This window comes from Leptonychotes weddellii, chromosome 2 (genome assembly GCF_054177405.1).
Source record: "Leptonychotes weddellii isolate Sample4059 chromosome 2, ASM5417740v2, whole genome shotgun sequence".
In the NCBI taxonomy this organism is placed as follows: Eukaryota; Metazoa; Chordata; class Mammalia; order Carnivora; family Phocidae; genus Leptonychotes; species Leptonychotes weddellii.
This window is the reverse complement of record NC_138370.1, coordinates 149,318,186-149,341,519: the sequence shown is the minus strand read 5'-3', so window position 1 is coordinate 149,341,519 and position 23,334 is coordinate 149,318,186. Positions and strand designations below refer to the sequence as shown.

Sequence of the window (23,334 nt, the reverse complement as noted above, 5' to 3'; positions counted from 1 at the left end):
AGCTCTTGTTTAGAATTATTACTGTTAACACCGTTTTATAAGTTAAAGTTAATATAGTTCTATGGTTAATGGAATTTCTGTTTATCATTAAGGCCGCCTTGAATTAAAAGAAGATAATATTGAGTGCCTGCTGTCTACAGCTTGCCTCCTTCAGCTTTCACAGGTTGTGGAAGCTTGCTGTAAGTTTTTAATGAAACAGCTTCACCCATCCAACTGCCTTGGAATCCGCTCTTTTGCTGATGCCCAGGGTTGTACAGATTTGCATAAGGTGGCTCACAATTATACCATGGTATGTATTTTCTGAGAAGCAGAAAGGCATATGCTCTTTACCGCATTCCTTCTTGTTGCAGGTTTATCTCCATGGTGCTGTTTTCCCCTGGCTCTGCCACACGTCCTGAGGTTCAGGTTCACCGTCTACTGCATGACATTTTCATTGAGTTATAAGGGGAAAACACCAAGTAATATTTCTCCTGGATCTATGAGTCAAGCCTGAAGTTATTACAGTCACTAAGAAGCAGAGCAGTGGCCTAGGACTGTTCTAGTCAGGATTTTCAGATCTGCTGCTTTTTAAAGCAGATTTCCCCGGCGTTTTTCTTCGTAGCACTTGGATGAATTTTCACGGATGGAAATTGGCGACCGTGAGTGGGGGGTATTGGTGCAGTACAGATGATAGGATGAAAGGGAGGCTTTTTGTTAAAGGTAAATCTGATTATACGTAAGAAGCGTTTTTAGCTGTGTAGAAAGATCTTATGAATTGTAGCAAATTATGTGTTCAAAATAAATCGCAGAGGAGGTTCTCATTCAGACATCAGAGGATAATGGATACAGACTGATCTAGGACAGCAAGAAAAGAAGGGCGTGTTGAAGGCATTTTGTTAGGACCAGGCGCCCCCACCCCCCAGTCTTCATAGTACAGGCATTTGGGGAAGGGAGGATATTTGGATTTTTAAGGAATGACCATCTTGTCACACTGTGGCAGTTAGGTCTTCACAGCTGGGCAGAGATTGAAGACTGTTACTTTGTATCCTGCAGTTAGGGCAATACAGCTCCTAAGAGAAGAAAGAATGTGAACATTCACACACACTTACGCTAGTTATCCATATTACTGAGTTTATCAACATGAAGAAGATGTTTTTGTCTACCTTCTCCTCCATCCTTCCACCGAGTTGGTTTGTCTGTGAAGGGATTGACAAATACTTTAGAAATCTTTCACTACAGAAATAGAGATTTTAGAACAATGATAAGAACAGGGGTTTACAGCTATTGGGACGAATAATTCTACCTACTTCGTAAGCTCGGTATGAGGATTAAATGAGTTAATAGGAGTGTAGCACTGAAAATAGTGATTGACACATAGTATACCCAGTCAGTAAATGATATCCTCCTCATCATCACCATCACTGTACCATCATTGCTCTATTCAACACATTAGGGATTGATGTGAGTGAACAAAAGCACTCAGACAAAAGTGCAGCCCTTATGATTTGTATTCGCCCCTGTGGTATCATCACTTCTCAGGAATGTTTCTTGTTTATCAGTTAATCAGTCACAGAGATTGTGTGACAAGGCAGTTCTATACAGAACTGGCATCTTCTAAATTAAGTCCCATGGAAGATTTTTCCCCACCTCCATCTTTATCTTTCCCTTGCAGATTTCTCATTTTAACCTTAAACCTCAGGTTCAAATAATTTTGGGAGTAAGGTGACTATAAATAAAATAAAACGGGTTTCTTTTCTTCATAATCAGTTCATCATTTAAGTAATATCTCTTTCCTAGGAAGGAGTTTGATTCACATGAAAACACTTGTATGCATTTAAGTCACTCCTGTTGTTTATAGTAGAGGCACAGTGGCTGCTAAGACATAATGGCTTAGACATAAATTAAATTTAAATTGGCTCTTTTTTTTAATTAAAGTTGGCGTGCAGTGTTATTTTAGTTTCAGGTGTACAACATAGTGACTCAACAATTCTATACATTATGCAGTGCTTACCATGAGAATTGTAGTTACTTTGTGTCACCATACAGAGTTATTACAATATTATTGATTCAGCTCAATGTTTTTAAAGCTATTTTCACAGCCAATTAGTTGGGTCATTTTTGGGGTTTTTTTTTTTATGGCTATTATTTGACATTATTCAGTTTCAACAGCGAGGTGAAATTTAATTCTAATAACAATAAGTCATGTAGAGGCAGATTGTCTGATTTCAGTTGTTGCTATGGGAACTCAATGAAAATGTATAGCAAAATTCAGTCTTCAATTTAAATAAATCCCTCAGTAATTTCATTTGCTTGGAAACTAATTCCAAATGGAGAAAGGGCATAATGCTAGCAAGTATTTGGTAGCATGATAGCTTTTTATATCACAAAATAGATTTTTTTTAAAGTTTTTATTTTAATGCCAGTTAGTTAACATACAGTGTTATATTAGTTTCAGGTGTACAATATAGTGATTCAACAATTCCATATGTTACCCGGCACTCATCACAACAACACAAAATAGATTTAAAATCCGAAGTAAGCATAATGCCACATAGTCAATTCAGTTGTCATAATCAGTAAATGGTGCATGTACTTGGAATGTTCACTCATCCTCTATGAATACAGGTAGGAAAGGATGAGGAGTTCCTTCTTGTAATCTGGAAACTTGTTCTCACTCTGACTGACACTCACTGTGACCTGGCATGAGTCCTTTAACCTCTACCAAAAAGTCTGACTAACGCTGGGTGTATCATTACAAATATTTAATGGCATTATGGATTTGTGAAATAAATATAAGCATTTAATTTTAAATTTTTGAATTTTGTTTCTCGACCTAGAAAAAACACTGAATTCTGCTAAAATACCCGCTGTAAAACCAAATACTTTTGAAAAGCACTTTGTGTTTAACCTTGTGTTCAGTAGTCTTTCCATAAGTTGTTGAGAGACTCAATTTTCACTTAAAATGAATTGTACTAGAATGGAATGGGCATGGTTCTGAAATAGAAAATCAATCAATCAATAATAATAATATATATAATCGTCCTTTTCTACTTGATGAGTTAATACCATTGCATTGGTAATGCCATTAATACCATTTGAAAGTAAAGCAGTAGTTATTATGTCAGTATGGTGTAAATGTTGATTGTCCTATACACTACCTTTGAGCAATTAGAAATGTGTATTATTTTGATTTCTTAGAATCTTACCTAACATTATGTAATAAATGTATTTCCATGTATCAATGTGATCTTTGTTTTTGAAATTTTTAATGCCTGCTTAATAGCCCATTGAGTTACAACCCCCTATAGCTGGACCTTGAGGCTAATTCCCATTTTGTACTATTATAAATAATAATATAGAGAAGCATCGTTAGAGAAGCATCAGCTTTTTTTTTTCCTCTTGTGAATTATTTATTAAGGATTAAACTGCTAGCAGGATAACTGGGTTGAGAGCTTCAACATTTTTATAGCTCTTGCAATGTGTTACCAGATCGTTTTATAATGTCGGTATACAATTGAGTAGAACAGTTTGCTTGAAGCCAACATCGAGGTTTTATTAAAATATATTTCTGAAAATGATAATCAGTCATTTAAAATAGATACATTTGGGCATCTTTAGCAAATCATGATGAATTGAAGCAATTGAATTTAGTTAATTATTCATGTATGGTTTCCTGTTAAGAATTTCTAAGGAAGGAATGTCAACCCAAGATATATTTTAGATCAGTACCTAATTTGGGTTACTGCAAGCTATAGGGAACATATAATTCTCATTTTAATGTAGAAGATAGTTGCTGGTAATCCTTATCTCTAGCTCTAATTTAAATGGCCCTACCTATTTCACTTAAACCGTGTATGCTGAGACAGCCACAACACAGTAGGAAGTATAAGAAAAACATTAAGGGACAATATGCATAGCATTTGCATTTATATTATAGCTGAGTAAACAATCCATGCATTAAGACTTGTAACCTTGCAAACCAGATAGTAAATTTCCCATCTCTTTGGACTGTTTAGCATAATACCCTACTAAAGATCATTATCTCACAGCTGAAGTCATTTCTGTCTCCCATTTCAAATGATAAGGAGCCTGATTCTAGTATGTGGCTGCAACTGAATTATCTTCAGTCCAAGGTCCTGGAGTCCCAGTGCATTCATTCTATGTCAGTGCTTTTGCTTTGGCTCTTTTTCTTTGAGACCAAAAGAACTTCATACATATATCAGATTCGAAGTTGTTTTTTTTTAATTACGTTATGTTAATCACCATACATTACATCATTAGTTTTTGATGTGGTGTTCCATGAGTCATTGTTTGCGTATAACACCCAGTGCTCCATGCAGTATGTGCCCTCTTTAATACCCATCACCAGGCTAACCCATTCGAAGTTTTTAAAACAGACCTAAAATCCTGGGTGGTCTTATGAATTACATTAAAACACTCTTGAAGGCCAATCAGAGCCAGGATAGCCATAAGGATGTAGTCTTCCCAGAAGTCTGAGAAGACTTCTGTGGTACAGAACGGTCTTGGGAAATCCAGCCAGCCTGACTGACAGCCATTTCTGGGTAAGAGAAATAATTTCACGGCTCACCCAGGTATCTGGCTGCACTGTTAAGCCAAAGTCTTCAGCAACCACAAATGTAACCTAACTTGGATGTTAGACTATCCTGCATCTCAGAGTCTAATTCATTTTTTCTACCCTCTAACTCTCGAAAGACTTGCCAGAACTATTCCCTAACTTGAGTAAAGCAAAACCTAAAAATCCCAGGTCCATTTTTAAAGTGTACCAAATGGTGGAGGCACCTGGGTAGCTCAGTTAAGCAGCCAGTTCTCAATTTCAGCTCAGGTTATGATCTCAGGGTCCTGGTATCGAGCCCCACATCAGGCTCTGTGCTCATCGGGGAGTCCGCTTGAGGATTTCTCTCTCTCTCTCTCCCTCTGCCCCTCGCCCCACGCCCACTCACATGTTCTCTCTCTCTCTCAAATAAACAAATCTCTTAAAAAAATAAAATAAAATGTACAAAATGGTAAAATTTAATTCTACTGCTATGGAGACTTACAGCGGCACAACATAATGGCAGTTTAAATGTTATTTTATACTGTGTTTCTTTCCTAATAAACAGTAATGCTATGGTAAGGAAGGTCTCAAGTATAAACTGTGTTTTGGCATCTAATTCAAATGTGTTTATTTTCTCTTAAACTGATGCACAGAAGGAACAATATTGTTGATGTGCTGCTTTTTCCCCTCTAGGAACATTTCATGGAAGTAATTCGAAACCAGGAATTTGTATTATTACCAGCCAGTGAAATCGCAAAGCTCTTGGCAAGTGATGACATGAACATTCCTAACGAGGAGACAATACTGAATGCACTTCTTACTTGGGTCCGTCATGATCTAGAACAAAGACGGAAAGATCTCAGTAAACTTTTGGCTTATATTAGGCTACCTCTTCTTGCACCACAGGTAAACTGTTTTTGATTATTTAAAATCCGTATCCTAATTTCTTTTTTTTTTTAAGATTTTATTTATTTATTTGAGAGAGAGAGAGTGAGAGAGAGCATGAGAGGGGAGAGGGTCAGAGGGAGAAGCAGACTCCCTGCCGAGCAGGGAGCCCGATGCGGTACTCGATCCAGGGACTCCAGGATCATGACCTGAGCCGAAGGCAGTTGCTTAACCAACTGAGCCACCCAGGCGCCCCCGTATCCTAATTTTAACAACATTTGGGTATTGATTTTTATGCTAATCATGTTAAAATTACGTGAATATAGGTTTTTTTCCTTTGGCTCTTCTATCCGATAAGGTTATTTTACATATTTGATGAAATGTGTAGGTGAAAAGATACTTAGCTAAAAAAAATTTCTGCTTGTGTTTTCGACCCAGAAGTTCTCACTACCTAAATTGCATTAATTAAATAACATTGTTGCTTCGGGGTTAATAATTTTATTTGACTCAGTTTACAAACCTATTCTAGCTATTGAAGAATTAGTAAAGCTGCGGATGAAAGTAGCAGTGAATACCAGGAGCCAGAAATTTAGATTAATTCATTTGCTTCGTGTTTATTAAGTATCCACTAAATGCTGGATTCTGGTGATACATAAACTGAGGCATGGTAAGAGTTCCTGCTCTGACATCTTAAAACTCTGTGTCTTGGCATATTCACACACCCCAGTCTTTTAATCTGTCAGGTGGAGATGACATCCTCTTTGACTATCTCACAGGATTATTATAAAGATGAGAAAAGTGCTCTGTAACATCAAATGTGCTACAAATAATCATGGTAGAATTATCAGCATTCTTTTAGAATTGAGAGCTATCTAGTTAGTGTATTCAAGGCAATCAGTCGGAACACATTTGCACGCGTAGTTTCCCCCTTGTACAGTTCTAACTGGGATGTATAGCAGTCCCTCCTTATCTGCAGTTTTGCCTTCCACGGTGTCAGTTACCCGCGGTCAGCCGTGGTCAGGAAGCACATGGTCCTCCTGACCTCTTGTCGGAAGGGCAGCAGTATCCTTCCACACATCACAGGGCCTGCGTCACTCACTTCACTTCATCTCATCATGTAGGCGTCTTATTATCTCATCATCACAAGAGGAAGGAAAGCGCGAGAAAGACCACATTCACATAACTTTTATTACGGTTTAATTGTCCTATGTTATTAGTCGCTGTTCTCTTACTGTGCCTAACTTTTAAATATAAACTTGATCATAGGTGTGTATGTATAGAAAAAAAACATAATATATATAGGGTTCGGTACTATTTGCGGTTTCAGGCATCCACTGAGGGTCTTGGAACGTAAAGGAGACTTAATGTACAATAATTTCCTCTGCTGCTTAGCTGGAAGGCTTGAATAGAGAAAGAGGCCTTGAAAGTGAAGAAAGAATGAGCTGTGACTGCTCGAGGGCAGATGTTTGTTGTTCAAGTGCCATAAATTTTATCTTATTTGTATTTATCTTGAGCATTATGTTTTATTTCCAGCGGTTGTTAGCAGAAGGTATTGTTCGCTCTCAACCTTATAGAGACAAGAAGTAGTGCTGATGCTTTATAAGAAAGACGTCCTCTTCAGAGGTAGCATGTTATGTGAATTCATAGACATGAAACTGCACGAATTGATGCCAATTCAGGAAAAATAACGTTGTAAAACGTTTCCCTTGAAATCAGATTTAAAGAAGAAAGTTACATTTTACGGGTACTTAGCAGAAGTTATTTTTCTTATCCTTTTCTAGGTTAAAGAAAATAAAATGTGAAAAATCCTAGTAGACTTTGAAAAGAATCTGTGCGATTAAGTAACCTGATGATTGACTTCAGTCCTGCAGTTTCAAATATTTATGATACTATGTTTGCATGATTCCGAGAGACGTTTAACACTTCTGTTATCCAGGATACTGCTGATAATCATAACCATAAGATCTTAGAGTTGAAAGGCAATCATTTAGCCTGACACCTATTGTACAAATGAAGTAACAGACCAAAAAAGGAAAACCATATGCTCAAGATCATAAAACGATTGCATAAATTTCTGTCCTTCTACAGTGTAGTTTTATTTGCCTTTGCTACTTGGCTAACATCATAGAGCTAATAAGAGACAGAGGGAGAACTTGAACCCAAGTTAAGTTCTGTGCCTTTTTCACTGAACCAGTCAGCCCCCTGAACATACTATGTGTAAAACTGCTGGGTCAGGGGAGGTGTATCACGTGGAGGAAGAAATAGATTAAAAAATAAATATGTAAAAAAATAAATAAATAAAATAAATTTGTGACTACAATATAATGAGAGGAAGGCAATGACAGGTATATGAACATGGCATTATGAAAGTAACTGGAGTAGCCTGCCCGGGCTGATGGTGGGGAATCTGGGAGAACTTTCTCAAGTGTCACTCGGTCTACATCCTGAGTAGCTACCCCGCAGAGGGGGCATGATAGCCCAGGAGAGATAGGGGATTATACCTAGTTATGGTGTCATGAGCAAATGTGTCATGCTCTGGAATTTGAAGAGAGCTCACATGGCTCGAGTGCAGACATAAAAGGGCAGTATGGAGAGACAAAGAGTCTCTAGTGACGCCAGGGAGTTTGCATTTTATCCCCAAAGCAGTGAGGAAGCACTAAAGAATTTTAAGCAGGGAATGGCATAATTATCATTTTATTTAGGAAGATCCTCTAACTGCATTGTGGAGATTGGATTGGAGCGATCAAAGTAGAAATCCATTAGGAAGACTATGGGACTCAGACAAGTGAATTAGGTGCTCTCGGGCAGAGCAGGTAGAGTAATTACCAGGCTCAAGAGCTATTTAGGAAGTAGAACTGATACAACTTAATGACCAATTGAAAGGTGCGGGGTACCAAAGAAAGAGGGATCCAGGGCGCCTGGGTGGCTCAGGCGTTAAGCGTCTGCCTTCAGCTCAGGTCATGATCCCAGGGTCCTGGGATCGAGTCCCACATCGGGCTCCCTGCTCGGCAGGAAGCCTGCTTCTCCCTCTCCCACTCCCCCTGCTGTGTTCCTGCTCTCCCTGTCTCTCTCTCTGTCAAATAAATAAAATCTTTAAAAAAAAAAAAAAAGAAAGAGGGATCCAGAATGATTCTGATCTGTGCAATGAGATTAAGGAAGGCGCTGTCCATTAAGGCAAAGAATACAGGAGGAAGAGCTGATTTCAAGGTGGGAAGAAAATGGAAGAATCACGTTCCCAGAGCTTCTTGGTATCTTTAGTCCTCTTGGAGCCTAGGAAGAAGTTTTGAAAATTTCTTATTTAGGTTGTCGTAGCCAAAAGGAAGAGAATGACTTGGCCAAAGAGAACACAAGGGCACTAGGGGTGGAACCCTCAGAAATAGTAGTATATGGTGGTAGTTCCTAAACCTGCCTAAATAACTCAAGTGCTATTAAAAAGAGATTCCATGTTAAGGAGGAGGAAATTTTAACAGCATCGGATATTACAGAGGAGACAGTTAAGGACAGAAGATCCACTGGATTAGCCCATTTATTCTCAAAGTGTGGCCCCCAGCTCTAGGATCAGCACCGCCTGGGAAGTTGTTTAAAATGCAAATTATTGGCCCCATTCTACAGCTACAGGATCTGAGACTGGTGGTGGGGCCCAGCAGATTGTGCTTTCATATGCCTGCAAGTGGATTTGAAGCACACTCAAGTTTGGGAACCAGATCTTAGCAGATGAGTAGTGGTGACTGATGGAAACCGCATTGCCCTGTATGATTCAAATGAGTTACTTCATCTCTCTGAGCCATGTTTTTTTTTCCTGCAAGGATAATACCATGTTGCACTATTGTGATGCTTAGAGATACCAGTAGGGGTGTTTTTTTTTTCTTTCCTTGTTAAAAGTGAAAGGCAAGGTTGCAAAATGATAGTTATCAAGTGATGAAGTTTGGAAGTAGACTCTAAAATCATCAAGAAAACGTTGGATTGTATTCTGTACGTTTTACTGTAAAAGGTAGGACAATATGACAATTATTTAAATTGTCCAAAGAGTATCAAATAATAACAAATGACTAATATTAAATGGCCATCAGGTCCAGTTACCTAAAGAATGTACTTTTGTAAATAGGTGAAGGGGATTAAGAATACACTTATTATGATGAGCACTGAGTAATCTATAGAGTTGGCAAATCACTATATTGTACACCTGAAACTAACATAACACTGTATGTTAACAATACTGGAATTAAAATAAATAAAATTTTTAAAAACAATAAATAAAATTTTTAAAAAGAATCCACTTTTGTGAAATAGTTCCTTCCTCAGTGAACTTTTACCCTACTCTGTTAATATGAAACAGTATTCGGTCTAGCTAGAAGGGATGAAATTTACATATGTAGTAATTTTATTATAGTGTATATTGTAGTGTAGATCCTTAAAATGACCTAAGAAATAATATATGTAATTATAATCCTCTACCAACTGATCATTTAGTGTGGTTGGTTGTGGTGACTTTTTTTTAACTCTGAATAATCCAGAGGATACATGTTTGCGGTTTTTTGTTTTACCTTTGAATGCATTATAAGCTTTTCTGTTTGATCAAATTTTAAACAATGTGAATAGGAATACTAGGACAGATGTACATTATTTAAAATATTTTGACACCTAAATTCTTAAAGGTACCAGTGGTTAGCTTGTGTTATAAGTATCTTGGTCTTCACTCTTCTGTTCTCAATTTTCATTACTGTTTTCTACTGAAAGTCAAAAATATAAAATGAGCCAGTATTTACCTTTACCATTCTTTGAGTTTACGTGTTTTTGATACCAAAACATTTTTAAAGCCTATAGAATTCAGAAATCATTCACATTCTATTTTTTTACTTTAGTATTGGAGGGGGCAGTTTTAGAGAAATAGTCATATGGAGATCAAGTATGTGAGTGAAGATAAAAATGTACACATTGAAAATGTTTCGTCTTTTTTCTAAATGCCTTCATTTAAGTAATTTGTCATTATCTAATGGCAGAGAAGGCACATAGTATTCATCTAAAATGCAGAGTATTCAAGAGTCTGTAATTTTTAGTTCTCTTTCATTGCCTTCTGAATGATTTTTCAAGTGATTTCTGGTACTTCCCATTTGATTAATCTGATACACGGATTAATGGCTTTATATTCCCTTCTATTACTCTCATCTCTCAACTTAAATATGATTAATCTCATTTATTCATAACGTATAGAGACTCTTAGCATGTTTAAGAATATTTTTTACTTCAGGACACCTGGGTGGCTCAGTCAGTTAAGCGTCTGCCTTTGGCTCAGGTCATGATCCCAGGGTCCTGGGATTGAGTTCCATATGGGGCTCCCTGCTCAGCTTGGTAGGGGGGAGTCTGCTTCTCCCTCTGCTCCTCCTCCCACTCGTTCTCTCAATCTCTCTCTCTCTCTCAAATAAATAAATAAAATCTTTAAAAAAAGAATATATTTTACTTCAAATTGTAGTAACTATTAAGTCTCCCAAGACTTTACTTTCTACAATTTTTCACATTTATTTCTATTTACAAAGGACTAAAGTAATTATATATAACAGAAGTAATATAAACATTAAGATCAATCTGAATGAGCCAGCTCGGTGCATATTCGGTAATGGTTTCTGTAGCAAGTATAACTATATCTTGTGTGCATAGAAAAAATACAGAATAATTAATACCATAATTTATACTCTGGCATAGGTCCTAAGACTTATGTCTTAATTTGGCTTTTTTGCTGTTAGCATGCTGTTCTCAGTTTCCAAATGCCACAGACTTTTTTTTATAGTGACTTTTGTTAGAAACTCTTCCATTATCAAAATATGAACATATTCTCAACATTATTCCTCATTTGCATTTGCAAAGTAAAACTGCATTCCCCACCCATTCAAATGGCTAAAATAAAAGGAGGTAGTAACCAGGCGCCTGGGTGGCTCAGTTGTTAAGCGTCTGCCTTCGGCTCAGGTCATGATCCCAGGGTCCTGGGATCAAGCCCCACATCGGGCTCCCTGCTCAGCGGGAAGCCTGCTTCTCCCTCTCCCACTCTCCCTGCTTGTGTTCCCTCTCTCTCTGTGTCTCTCTCTGTCAAATAAATAAATAAATAAAATCTTTTAAAAAAAAAAAAAGGAGGTAGTAACAATTGTTAGGGAGAATGTGGAGGAACAGGAACCTCATATATTGCTGGTGGTAACACAAAATGATGCAGCTACTTGGAAAACAGTTTGGCAATTTCTTAAAAAGTTAACATGTATTTACAATATGACCCAGCAATTCTATTTCTAGGTATCTACCCAAGAGAAATGAAAACATTTATTGGCATAAAGACCTGCATGCAAATGTTCTTAGCAGCTTTATTTGTAACAGCCAAAAACTGGAAATAATCTGTATCCATCAACTGTGAACAGATAGACAAAATGTGGTACATCCATAAATGGAATATTATTTAGCAATAAAAAGAAATGAAGTAGTAAGGAACCCTCATGCACTGTTTGTGGGAATATAAATTGGCATAGCCACTGTGGAAAACAGTATGGAGGTTCTTCAAAACATTAAAAATAGAAATACCATATGATCTAATAATTCCACTGCTGGATATTTACCCAAAGAAAACAACACTTATTCAAAAAGATACATACACCCCTGTGTTTATTGCAGCATTACTTACAATAGCTAAGATAAGGACGCAACCCGTGTGTCCATCAATAGATGAGTGGATAAAGAATATGTGGTATACACACACACACACACACACACACACACACAGGAATATTATTCAGCCATAAAAATGGATGAGATCTAGAGGGAAGGGGGGTGGGGGTTGGGTTAGCCCAGCGATGGGTATTAAAGAGGGCACGTTCTCCATGGAGCACTGGGTGTTGTACGAAAACAATGAATCATGGAACACTACATCAAAAACTAATGTTGTAATGTATGGTGATTAACATAACATAATAATAATTAAAAAAATAATGGATGAGATCTTGTCATCTGTGCCAACATGGATAGGCCTAGAAGGTATTATGTGCTAAGTGAAAGAAGTCAGACAGAGAAAGACAAATACCATTGATTTAACTTATATGTGGAATCTAAAAACAAACCAAGCAAGAAACAGAGCCATAAATACAGAGAACAAACTGATGGTTGCTAGAGCAGTGGGGGTGGGGAATTGGCAAAATGGATGAAGAGGAGGGAGAGAGACAGGCTTCCAGTATGGAATAAATAAGTCATGGGTATAAAAGCTATAACAGGGAATATAGTGAATGGTATTGTAATAGTGTTGTACAGTGACAGATGGTGTGCATACACTTGAGGTGAGCATAGCATAATATACAGAGTTGTTGAATCACTATGTTGTGCACCTGAAACTAATGTAACCTTGTGTGCCAACTACAATAAAAAACTGCTTTGGGCGCCTGGGTGGCTCAGTCGGTTAAGCGTCTGCCTTCAACTCGGGTCGTGATCCCGGGGTCCTGGGATCGAGTCCCGCGTCGGGCTCGCTGCTGAGTGGGGAGTCTGCTTCTCCCTCTGCCTGCCGCTCGCTCTCTCTGACAAGTAAATAAATGAAATCTTTGAAAAAAAAATAGAATACCTGCATTTTAAAAAAAATAACATTAAAAAATGTTTTAATAAAAGAAATGATGTACTGATACATGCATAGATGAACCTCAAAAACACACTAAAGGAAAAAAGCAAGACACAAGAGACCACATATTATATGACTTTATATCAAACATCAAAAAAAAAAACTGCAAATCTATAGAGACAGATAAGCACATGGGACAGGAGATGGGAACACAGATTAAACAGCAAACCGCACGTGAGATCTAGGTGGGGTGATGAAAATGTTCCAAAGCTGTTTATGGTAATGGTTGCACAACTTGGCAAATTTGCTAAAAACCACTGAATTGTATACTTCAAATGGTGAATTATATGATATGTAAAATATACCTTATATTATCAAATATGATCCTGCAGTATATCAAAAGAATGATGCACTATGACCGGGAATATTTTTTCCAGGAATATAAGAATGATTATCAGGAAATCTGTCAAGATAATTATTATATCAGTAACTTAAAAGAGAAAAAGCCATATGATCATATCACTAGATGTATAAAAGGCGTTTGGAAAAAATGTAGGAACCATTCTTAGTTTTAAAACTCTGAAGTAAAATAGGGAGAAAAGAAGAGCCCAAATACAATAAAGATGGATTACTAATTGCTATAGCAACTTTCATCCTAGTCAAACACTAAAACCATATCAATTCAAACCAGAAATGGGTACTCTGTATCACCCTGATTATTTAACCATTGCTTTGAATGTTTTAGCAATTCTAATAATAAAATAAAAAATAAAATAAAAATGAAGTAATTGGCATACACATTAGAAAGAGATGTCAACTATATCCCTCTTTGGTGGTGATTATGATTGTATGCCTAATAACTATAGTTTTATAAAGGAATGTGGTAAAATAGTAGATTATAGGTATACAATAATCAAAAGATTTTTCTCTCCAAAATATGGGCAAAATGAAAATTTAAAAATCCATTCCCAATAGCAATAAAAATAATAAAATGTGTAATATGTATATTAAATATGTTTATTTAATAAAAGAAAGGCATATAACCTATATGAAGAAAGGTATATAAATGGAAAGGCTTCCTGAAAAGAAAGACTTAATATCATAAAAATGTAAATTCTTCCGAAATTAATAAATAATTTAATGCAGTTCATATTAACATTCCAACAGGATCAAGTTGGTGAAAGGGAATTAGATAAATTTATCTTTAGCTTATATGGAAAGCAAAGCCTCAAAAATAGCCAAGAAGACTATGAAAATGAACAGCAGGATAGATTTCTCTAAAAAAATCAGAATATGCTGGGATGCCTGGCTGGCTCAGATGGTTAAGCATCTGCCTTCAGCTCAGGTCGTGATCCCAGGGTCCTGGGATCCAGTCCCACATCGGGCTCCCTGTCAGAGGGGAGCCTGCTTCTCCCTCTGCCGGCTGCACCCCCTGCTTGTACACGCGCACTCGCTCGCTCTCTGACAAATAAATAAAATCTTTTAAAAAATCAGAATATGCTATCAAGACACTAAAAAATGTGGTATTAGAATAGGAATAGACAAAAAGGTCAATGGAAAAGAATAGTCAGAAAACAGGTCTCCTGTATCCGGAGATGTATTTATAAGAATACGATATATAACCAAAGTTCAATTCACTTGGAAATGGAGGAGATTGTTTAATAAATGGTGCTGGTACAGAATTGGCCATCTACCTTGAAGGAAATTAAAATATTCCTCAGCTCATACTCTATTTATAAATTAATTTCACATGGATCAATAACCTGAATAAAAGAAATACAGCAAAAAGAGGTAGGGAGGTGGATGGAGAAACAAGCACAAAAGGAAAAGAAATTCTTTTTTTTTTTGTATTTTTTATTTAACATAATGTATTATTAGTTTCGGAGTTCAGTGATTCATCAGTCTTATATAATACCCAGTGCTCATTACATCATGTGCCCTCCTTAATGTCCATCACCCAGTTACCCCATCCCCCCACTCCACTCCCCTCCAGCAACCTTCAGTTTGTTTCCTATGATTAAGAGTCTCTTATGGTTTGTCTCCCTCTCTGATTTTGTCTTGTTTTATTTTTCCCTCCCTTCCCCTATGATTCTCTGTCTTGTTTCTTATATTCTACGTATGAGCGAGATCATATGATAATTGTCTTTCTCTGATGACTTATTTCACTTAGCATAATACCCTCTAGTTCCATCCACATCGTGGCAAATGGCAAGATTTCTTTTTTTTTTGATGACTGAGTAATATTCCATTGTATGTATATGCCATATCTTCTTTATCCATTCATCTGTTGATGGACATCTGGGCTCTTTCCATAGTTTGGCTATTGTGGACATTGCTGCTATAAACATTGGGGTGCCGGTGCCCCTTTGGGTCACTACATTTGTATCTTTGGGGTAAATACCTAGTAGTGCAATAGCTGGGTCATAGGGTAGCTCTATTTTCAACTTTTTGAGGAACCTCCATACTGTTTTCCAGAGTGGCTGCACCAGCTTGCATTCCCACCAACAGTGGAGGAGGGTTCCCCTTTCTCTGCATCTTCGCCAACATCTGTTGTTTCCTGACTTGTTAATTTTAGCCATTCTGACCAGTGTGAGGTGGTATCTTATTGTGGTTTTGATTTGTACTTCCCTCTGATACCAAGTGGTGTTGAGCATTTTTTCATGTGTCTGTTGGCCATTTGTATGTCTTCTTTGGAGAAATGTCTGTTCATGTCTTCTGCCCATTTCTTGATTGGATTATTTGTTCTTTGGGTGTTGAGTTTGATAAGTTCTTTATAGATTTTGGATACTAGCCCTTTATCTGGTAAGACAAGAAAATAACTTTTTAAAAGGCAGGATGAAACCATATCTATACTTTTGCATAAAATTATATAAATTTTAAAAATCGGATTCAGTGACGCACAAGGGATTTAAATTCTTTCAGGATAATCATCATTTAGAGTTCTTTGCCCCTTAAGAAACTGGTAAGTTTTTGCTGTTGTTGTTTTTTTATTTTTTAGAGGTGGGGAGGGGCAGGCGGAAAGGGGGAGAGAGAATCTCAAGCAGACTCCCCGCCCAGCACAGAGCCCATCTCAAAGCTTGATCTCATGATTCTGTTGTGATCATGACCTGAGCCAAAATCAAGAGTCAGATGCTTAACCACTGAGTCACCCAGGCACCCCTGCTGTTGTTCTTTGAGCTCTGTTTAGATAGGTCAGGTAAATGCAGTCTAATTAGTCAACTTTTATTTATAATTACTCTTTTTCAATTAAAATCATTTCTAATTTAAAAAGTAAAAATGACTTATTGTAGAAAATCTAGACGATATAGAAAAGCAGTAAAAAAGATCATTCAAGAAGCACCATTTCTCTACTTCCCAGAGATAAGCACTATTTCAGGTTTCAGAGTATACCACTGATCCTCTTCAGTTTATATTTTTCAATGAAATTTAAAATGTAAATCTTGGGCGCCTGGGTGGCTCAGTTGGTTAAGCGACTGCCTTCGGCTCAGGTCATGATCCTGGAGTCCCGGGATCGAGTCCCGCATCGGGCTCCCTGCTCGGCGTGGAGTCTGCTTCTCCCTCTGACCCTCCCCCTCTCATGCTCTCTTTCTCTATCTCATTTTCTCTCTCAAGTAAATAAATAAAATCTTTAAAAAAAAATTAAAAAAAATAAAATAAAATGTAAATCTTGTAAATATTGCATATTTTAGTTAAAAATAGGTGTCCAGACTTGGATTTTTTTTTTTAAATGAGATGCTTTCCATTTGTAAACTATGTCTTCTTTTAATTACTATTTTCTTGCTCATTCAGCATACATACTCACTATTCTTTTCTAGTTCCTGGCAGACATGGAAAATAATGCACTTTTCCGGGATGATATAGAATGTCAGAAACTTATTATGGAAGCAATGAAGTACCATTTATTACCAGAGAGACGACCCATGTTACAAAGCCCTCGGACAAAACCTAGAAAGTCAACGGTTGGAACATTATTTGCAGTTGGAGGAATGGATTCAACAAAAGGTATTAAATAATCTTTTGGCGGGGGGGGGAAACAGGGCAGAGGGAGGGAAGGAATTTTAATTAGTAACACACATGGCCAAAAAGCTCTTTAGAGAAATGGCTGGTTCCAGGACTGGAAAAATACCAGGTAGTCGCAGAACATCTTATAGTGCCAGAAAGTAAGGAAGTGCTCAAAGAATAATGGAGACAGTTCAAGGGACAGAAGAGGCCGTTTGTAGGCACCATCACTGTCCAAATCTGGGATAATTTCAACACCAAAATAAATAATGATAAAAGATGATCATTTATTAAATCAATAAGTATTCATGAGTCCACACTGATACAAATAAAGACAGGGCAGTGCATCAGCTTGAATTTCTTCTGCTGTAAGCGACATAATAGGAACAAACAATAAGATCCAAAATAAAGTCTGTAGATTAGATAACAGCACTGTATAAATGTTAACTTCCAGATTTTGAAGATTGTTTTGTGGTTTCGTAACAGGGTTTCTTGTTTTGAGAAAGATACACTGAAGTATTTAGGATACAAGGGCATCATTTCTACAACTTAATCTTAAACAGTTCGGGGGGGAGAAAAGTATACATACCATATACATCGAAAGCAAATGTAAAACATCCACATTTGGAAAATCTGGGCCAAGGGTCTCTAGGAATTCTTTGTACTGTTCTTGCAACAGTTGTTACTACTAACAACAATAATAGTAATAAAACACCATATATAGTTCCTACTCAGTGCCAGGTAGTGTGCTAGAAGCTTTCTGTGTTCTCTCTCAGTATACATTGATCTCCCTTCTCTCTGAATTACTAGTACTAATAGCCTTCCATCCCCTGACAGCACCTCTCTGACTTGGGACTACATCTCTGAGCTCAACTCATTCTACTTCTCCCCTCACTCTTTCCGTTCCAGCCCCACTGGCCTCCTTGTTCATGTAACAAGCCAAACATTATCCCACATCGGGGATATTACATTAGCTGTCCCCTCTCACTGGAATGTTCTGTGCCCTGATGTTGGAATGGCTAGCAGAAATTATTCACTCAGATCTCCAAACATCAGTTTAACCAAAAAAGATTCCCATTGGCCAGTCATCACCTGTCTATCGCTTTCTAATCTTGTGCATACCTCTTTGTATCTCATTCCTCTGCTTATGTTTCTTCATAGCACCTGATCTATCTACTTCTTTCCTCCCCCCAGGTAAGCTCTGGAAAGCAAGAAACTTGTTTTTTTCAACAATAAATCCCACAGAGCCTAGAACAGTGCCTTGCACATAGACAGCATCAATAAATATTTGTCATATGAATGAAGGTTGTCCTTTGCCATCTCTTGAATTATTTGTAGGACTGAAGCCCTCAATGCATTATTCACATCTAAAGATTTCTTTTCCATGTGATATCCTTAATGGATATAAAAATAGGAGCGCTAATCGAAAGAGTTTTACTGTAATTTAACTTTTAGCTTCATGGTGACAAAGATGTAGATATTATCCCATATAACAATATGGTGCTAAGTATGTATTTATAGATACTTAAGTTCCAAATATAGGCTTGATCACTGAATGGTACAGAAATATGTAAAGTTAAATAGCTGATGAGAGTCATAGTATAAATATTTGAAATTTCTGGAGAGCCACAGTCCAGGTAATCATTCTGCAAATACTTATTAAGTATTTACTATATGCCTGGAACTGGTGCTCAGCTTTGTAGTCCTTACTAGCACTTCTCCCTCTCCTTCTTTCCTTCTCTTTTTTAAGGCTTTAATTGTTATTTCTGTGTTGCTTGTACTCTTGTGTTGCTCTCATTCTCGTATTTTCAACTTGTGTGAAAGATCTATTTGTTGTTCAGCTTTCATCTCAAACTATGTGTGTTCAGGTCTTCTCTGACCATGTCTCCCAGACTTGAGGACTTGGAACTGAAATTCAGCATTTTTCAGTAGCATGAATGGACACCAGCCCTGGCCCATTTAAGCAGATAAGGAAGGCCGTGGAGAAATAGGCAGGAACTATATCCACTGCACCTTCTTTCTAATGCCTGCCTTGGATTTTATTTTTTTTTAGAGGTTTTATTTATTTATTCATGAGAGACAGACAGAGAGAGAGGGGCAGAGGGAGAAGCAGGCTCCCCAAGGAGCAGGGAGCCCAATGCGGGACTCGATCCCAGGACCCCAGGATCATGACCTGAGCCAAAGGCAGACACTTAACCATCTGAGCCACCCAGGCACCCCCTGCCTTGGATTTTAAATCCTAGGTTCAAGTATCTATTTTACTAGCTTTAGGGCAATCCTGGGCCCTAAACTTCCAAGGAGTGAGGATGAATATCTGTCTTCGGCTTTATGGGAGATGGAGCTCCTGACTCTCATCAAAGCTCTTTCGTACAGTGGAAAATTCTCCATGCATAAGAAGGGGTACCCAAAGTAAATAATACATTTCTCTCTCTCTCTTTCTTTGTTTCTTTCTTTCAAATCTTACAGTTTGACAATCACCAAGTCTTCTTTCAAATGAGTCTTATTCTTCTAAATTTCCATTGCTACTTTCCAGTTCCTGGTAGCCTCCTATGAGCCTACATCTTTTGATCATGTTCATTTAGTGCGAATAGCATTCCTTGTGTTGTTACTATGGGCCAGGCATTACGTTAAGCGCTTCACCTATCATTTTTAATCCCATGTTCATAATAACTCTAAGAGCTGAATGTTGTTATTGCCCTAGGATGCCTGTACTTAGAAGAGTTACCTGTCTTTCCCAGGAATACCCAGCTAATTAGTGATGGAATCAGGATTCAAAGCAGGCACTGACTCTGGAGACTACACCCTCTGCCTTATTACCTCTTCTGTTAACATGCACTACTCTGCTCAGAAACTACAACAGTCTTCATTTCTTACCACATAAGATGTCAATTCCTCTTTCTAGTTTCCAAGACTTTCTGTAATCTGGCCATTATTACTTGACCAACTTTATTTCTGAGTCTTTCCTAGATGCCAATTGTTCTCACCTTCTATCTGATTCAAGCTATCTGCCCTGGCCTTAACTTACTTTGTACCCAAAGTCTTTATAATGAGGAGCAATTTGCATTAATTGGATGGCAGTCTGATCATTGGGTTCTTGGTCCCTTCATATATCTTAGTATAGGGCCCAACAAATAAGCTGGAAATGTTTCTAAATAGCCACTAAGAAAAAGTTAGGATATATTTCTGCTTACTTTTTTAAAGGTTAATCTTTTAGTATAAGTCAGGGAACTTCTAAGCTTTTATAAAGAATTTTGTAATTATTAGGAATTTGTTATTTGAGGATATTTGGGGTTTTTTTTTAAGAATTATGTTTGGTGGGATGCCTGGGTAGCTCAGGTAGTTAAGCGTCTGTCTTCGGCTCAGGTCATGATGCCAGGGTCCTGGGATCAAGTCCCTCATTGGGCTCCTTGCTCAACGGAGACCCTGCTTCTCCCTCTGCCTGCCGCTCCCCTGCTTGTGCATACTTTTCCATAACATGTTTCCATCTTAACTAATTACATCTACAAAAACCTCATTTTCAAAATAGTTTATATTCTGAGGTTCTGGGTAAACATGGATTTGGCGGGGGCATTGTTGCCTTGATGACAATATTACCTCCTTTGAAGTTAAATATTATAGGGGCGCCTGGGTGGCTCAGTCAGTTAAGTGTCTGACTCTTGATTTCGGCTCAGGTCATGATCTCAGGGTTGTGGGATCGAGCTCCGACTGGGGCTCAACTGGGAGTCTACTTGGGATTCTCTCTCTCCCTCTGCCCCTCCCAAATAAATAAATAAATCTTTTTAAAAATTAAAATTATTATATAAAGTACCCCATAAAAATATCCATTTTTTTGCAAAAATGTCATAAAAGATTATGCTTTGACTTATTAAGTAATATCATTGTGTTGCAGTTATTTATACTGTGTCTGTTGTTTATTTAAATTATCTTTCTAGTAATAATGTATTTGCGTTGTCATACACATATTCAATGGTTATGAATAAAATTTGAAAAGTGAGTGTTAAAAAGAAAAAGAATTGGGGCACCTGGGTGGCTCAGTTGGTTAAGTGACTGCCTTCGGCTCAGGTCATGATCCTGGAGTCCTGGGATCGAGTCCCGCATTGGGCTCCCTGCTTGGCAGGGAGTCTGCTTCTCCCTCTGACCCTGCCCCTCTCATGCTCTCTCTCTATCTCATTCTCTCTCTCAAATAAATAAAAAAATCTTTAAAAAGAAAAAAAAAGAATTATGTTTGGTGTTTGCAAAGGAAATTTTAGTCACCAATTCCTGGAACTATGATACTGCTTAGTGAACTGGAAGTAAAATAACATTGAATGAAAAAAATGTTCCTTAAACTCATTAGTGAGGAAAAATGATTAGCATTGCCTTTTTATTTGACAGAATGAAGACATTTTTAAAGATTAAATTTAGAGTGATGAATAAAGTATACTATTACATGAAATAGTATGAATAAAATCTCATTATACCTAAAAATTATAAAGATTGTTCAAGCTCAAAAAATATTTTTGAACAGCTACTACATATAAGGAACTCTATTTGTTGATGTGAAGAACACAGAGATGGTGGGACACCTGGCTGGCTTGGTCGGTGGAAAGTGTGACTCTTGATCTCGGAGTTGTGAGTTCAAGCCCCATGTTGGGTGTAGAGATTACTTAAAAATAAAATCTTAAAAAAACAAGAATACAGAGATGGAAAAAGACTCGGACTTTATCCCAAATAACTTAAGAATTTTGTAGGGTAAATTAAAAAAATAAAAACTGGTAACATATGAGATAATATATTTTATATATATATATATATATAACAAAACTTTCTAAATTTTAGATTATCAATAGTATTAGTGCTCTGATGAACTAATTATAACAAATACTTTAGAATAAATATTTGTCCTGATTTTAATTCTATAAAGATAGCTCTGATTGCATGTTGTGTTAGAAGCTTAGAAAGAGAGAAATAAAATAGATTCTAATTGAACTCTTCATAAATGGAGGTTGGGTTATTTTAGAGGGGTGGGGCTTTTAAATTTTTTTCTCACTTCATAAAACAAAAGAATTCCTGGAATCTTTTAATTCTTTTTTTTTTTTTTTTTAAGATTTTCTTTATTTATTTGAGAGAGTGGAAGGGAGAGGGAGAGTGAATCTGAAGTAGACTCCGTGATGAGTGCAGAGCCCAGTGCGGGGCTAGACCCCATGACTGTGAGATCATGACCTGACCTGAAACCAACAGTCAGGCGCTTAACTGACTGAGCCACCCAGGTGTCCCTGGAATCTTCTAATTCTTAAAAAAATATAGACAAGACCAGACAGTTACTCCCAGACTCCCCACACTCATAGTTTCCCAAGTTCATGATCTGCACTCACGCTCTTGTCCTTCTAGGTTGCAATAGAATGTGTATCCCCTCCCTGCTCCTAGGAAGGCCAGCCCCACACCTGTGTTCTGACACTGCCCTTTCCTGCCTCCTCAGGAACCTCGCTGTTCAGTAGGACCCCTTCAGCTTCTTTCCTCACAACTCGATCCTTCCCGTTAGCATGTGAGCAAACTCGAGTTTATCCAGTTGAAAAGCAAAACAAAACAAAACCTCTCTCAACCCACCTAGTAACTCCTATCTCTCTCCTCCCTTTTATAGCTGAACTTCTCATATAGTCATCTGTGCTCATTATCTCTTATCCCCCCACCTCCCCATCATGTCTTAACCACTCAGACAAGGGACTCTCTATAAAGTTACTAATGACCTCCATGAAGATAAATCCAGTAATACTTTGTGGTCTTCATCTTACTTGGTCCTCTTGGTAGCATTTGATACTGTTAGTAGTTTTACCTGCTACAAAATTTTCTTTAAGTTTTTATTTAAAAAAAATTTTTTTTCTCTATACAGTTAATTTTTTTAAAGATTTTATTTACTTATTTGAGAGACAGAGAGATAGCGAGAGAGTGCACAAGTGGGGTGTAGGGGAACAGGGAGAGGGAGAAGCAGGCTCCCCGCTGAGCAGGGACCTCTGATGCGGGCTAATCCCAGGACCCCGGGATCATGACCTAAGTTTTTATTTTAATCACCCTGTGCTCATCATGACAAGTGACTCCTTAATCCCCATCACCTATTTCACCCATCCCCCACCCACCTTCCCTCTGGTTACCATCAGTTTGTTCTCTATTGTTAAGAGTCTGTTTCTTGGTTTTCCTCTCTTTTCTTTTCCCTCATTATGTTCATTTGTTTTGTTTCTATTAAATTCCACATATGAGTGAAATCATATGGTATTTGTCTTTCTCTGACTGACTTATTTCACTTAGCATAATACTCTCTAGCTCCATCCATGTCATTGCAATGGCAAGATTTCATTCTTTT

At 37.5% G+C, this 23,334-nt stretch overlaps 1 protein-coding gene across 6 annotated transcripts in view; it reads left to right on the top strand.

Moving 5' to 3' along the window:
- The window catches only part of KLHL5 (kelch like family member 5), an 84,152-nt gene that overhangs the window by 34,580 nt on the left and 26,238 nt on the right, over positions 1–23,334 (top strand). For all 6 annotated transcript variants that reach the window (XM_081812456.1, XM_081812455.1, XM_081812457.1 and 3 more), the window contains 3 exons: positions 93–289; positions 5,228–5,440; positions 16,814–17,000. In XM_081812456.1, coding sequence (XP_081668582.1) covers positions 93–289; positions 5,228–5,440; positions 16,814–17,000 — 597 coding nt within the window. The remainder of the gene's footprint in view (positions 1–92; positions 290–5,227; positions 5,441–16,813; positions 17,001–23,334) is intronic.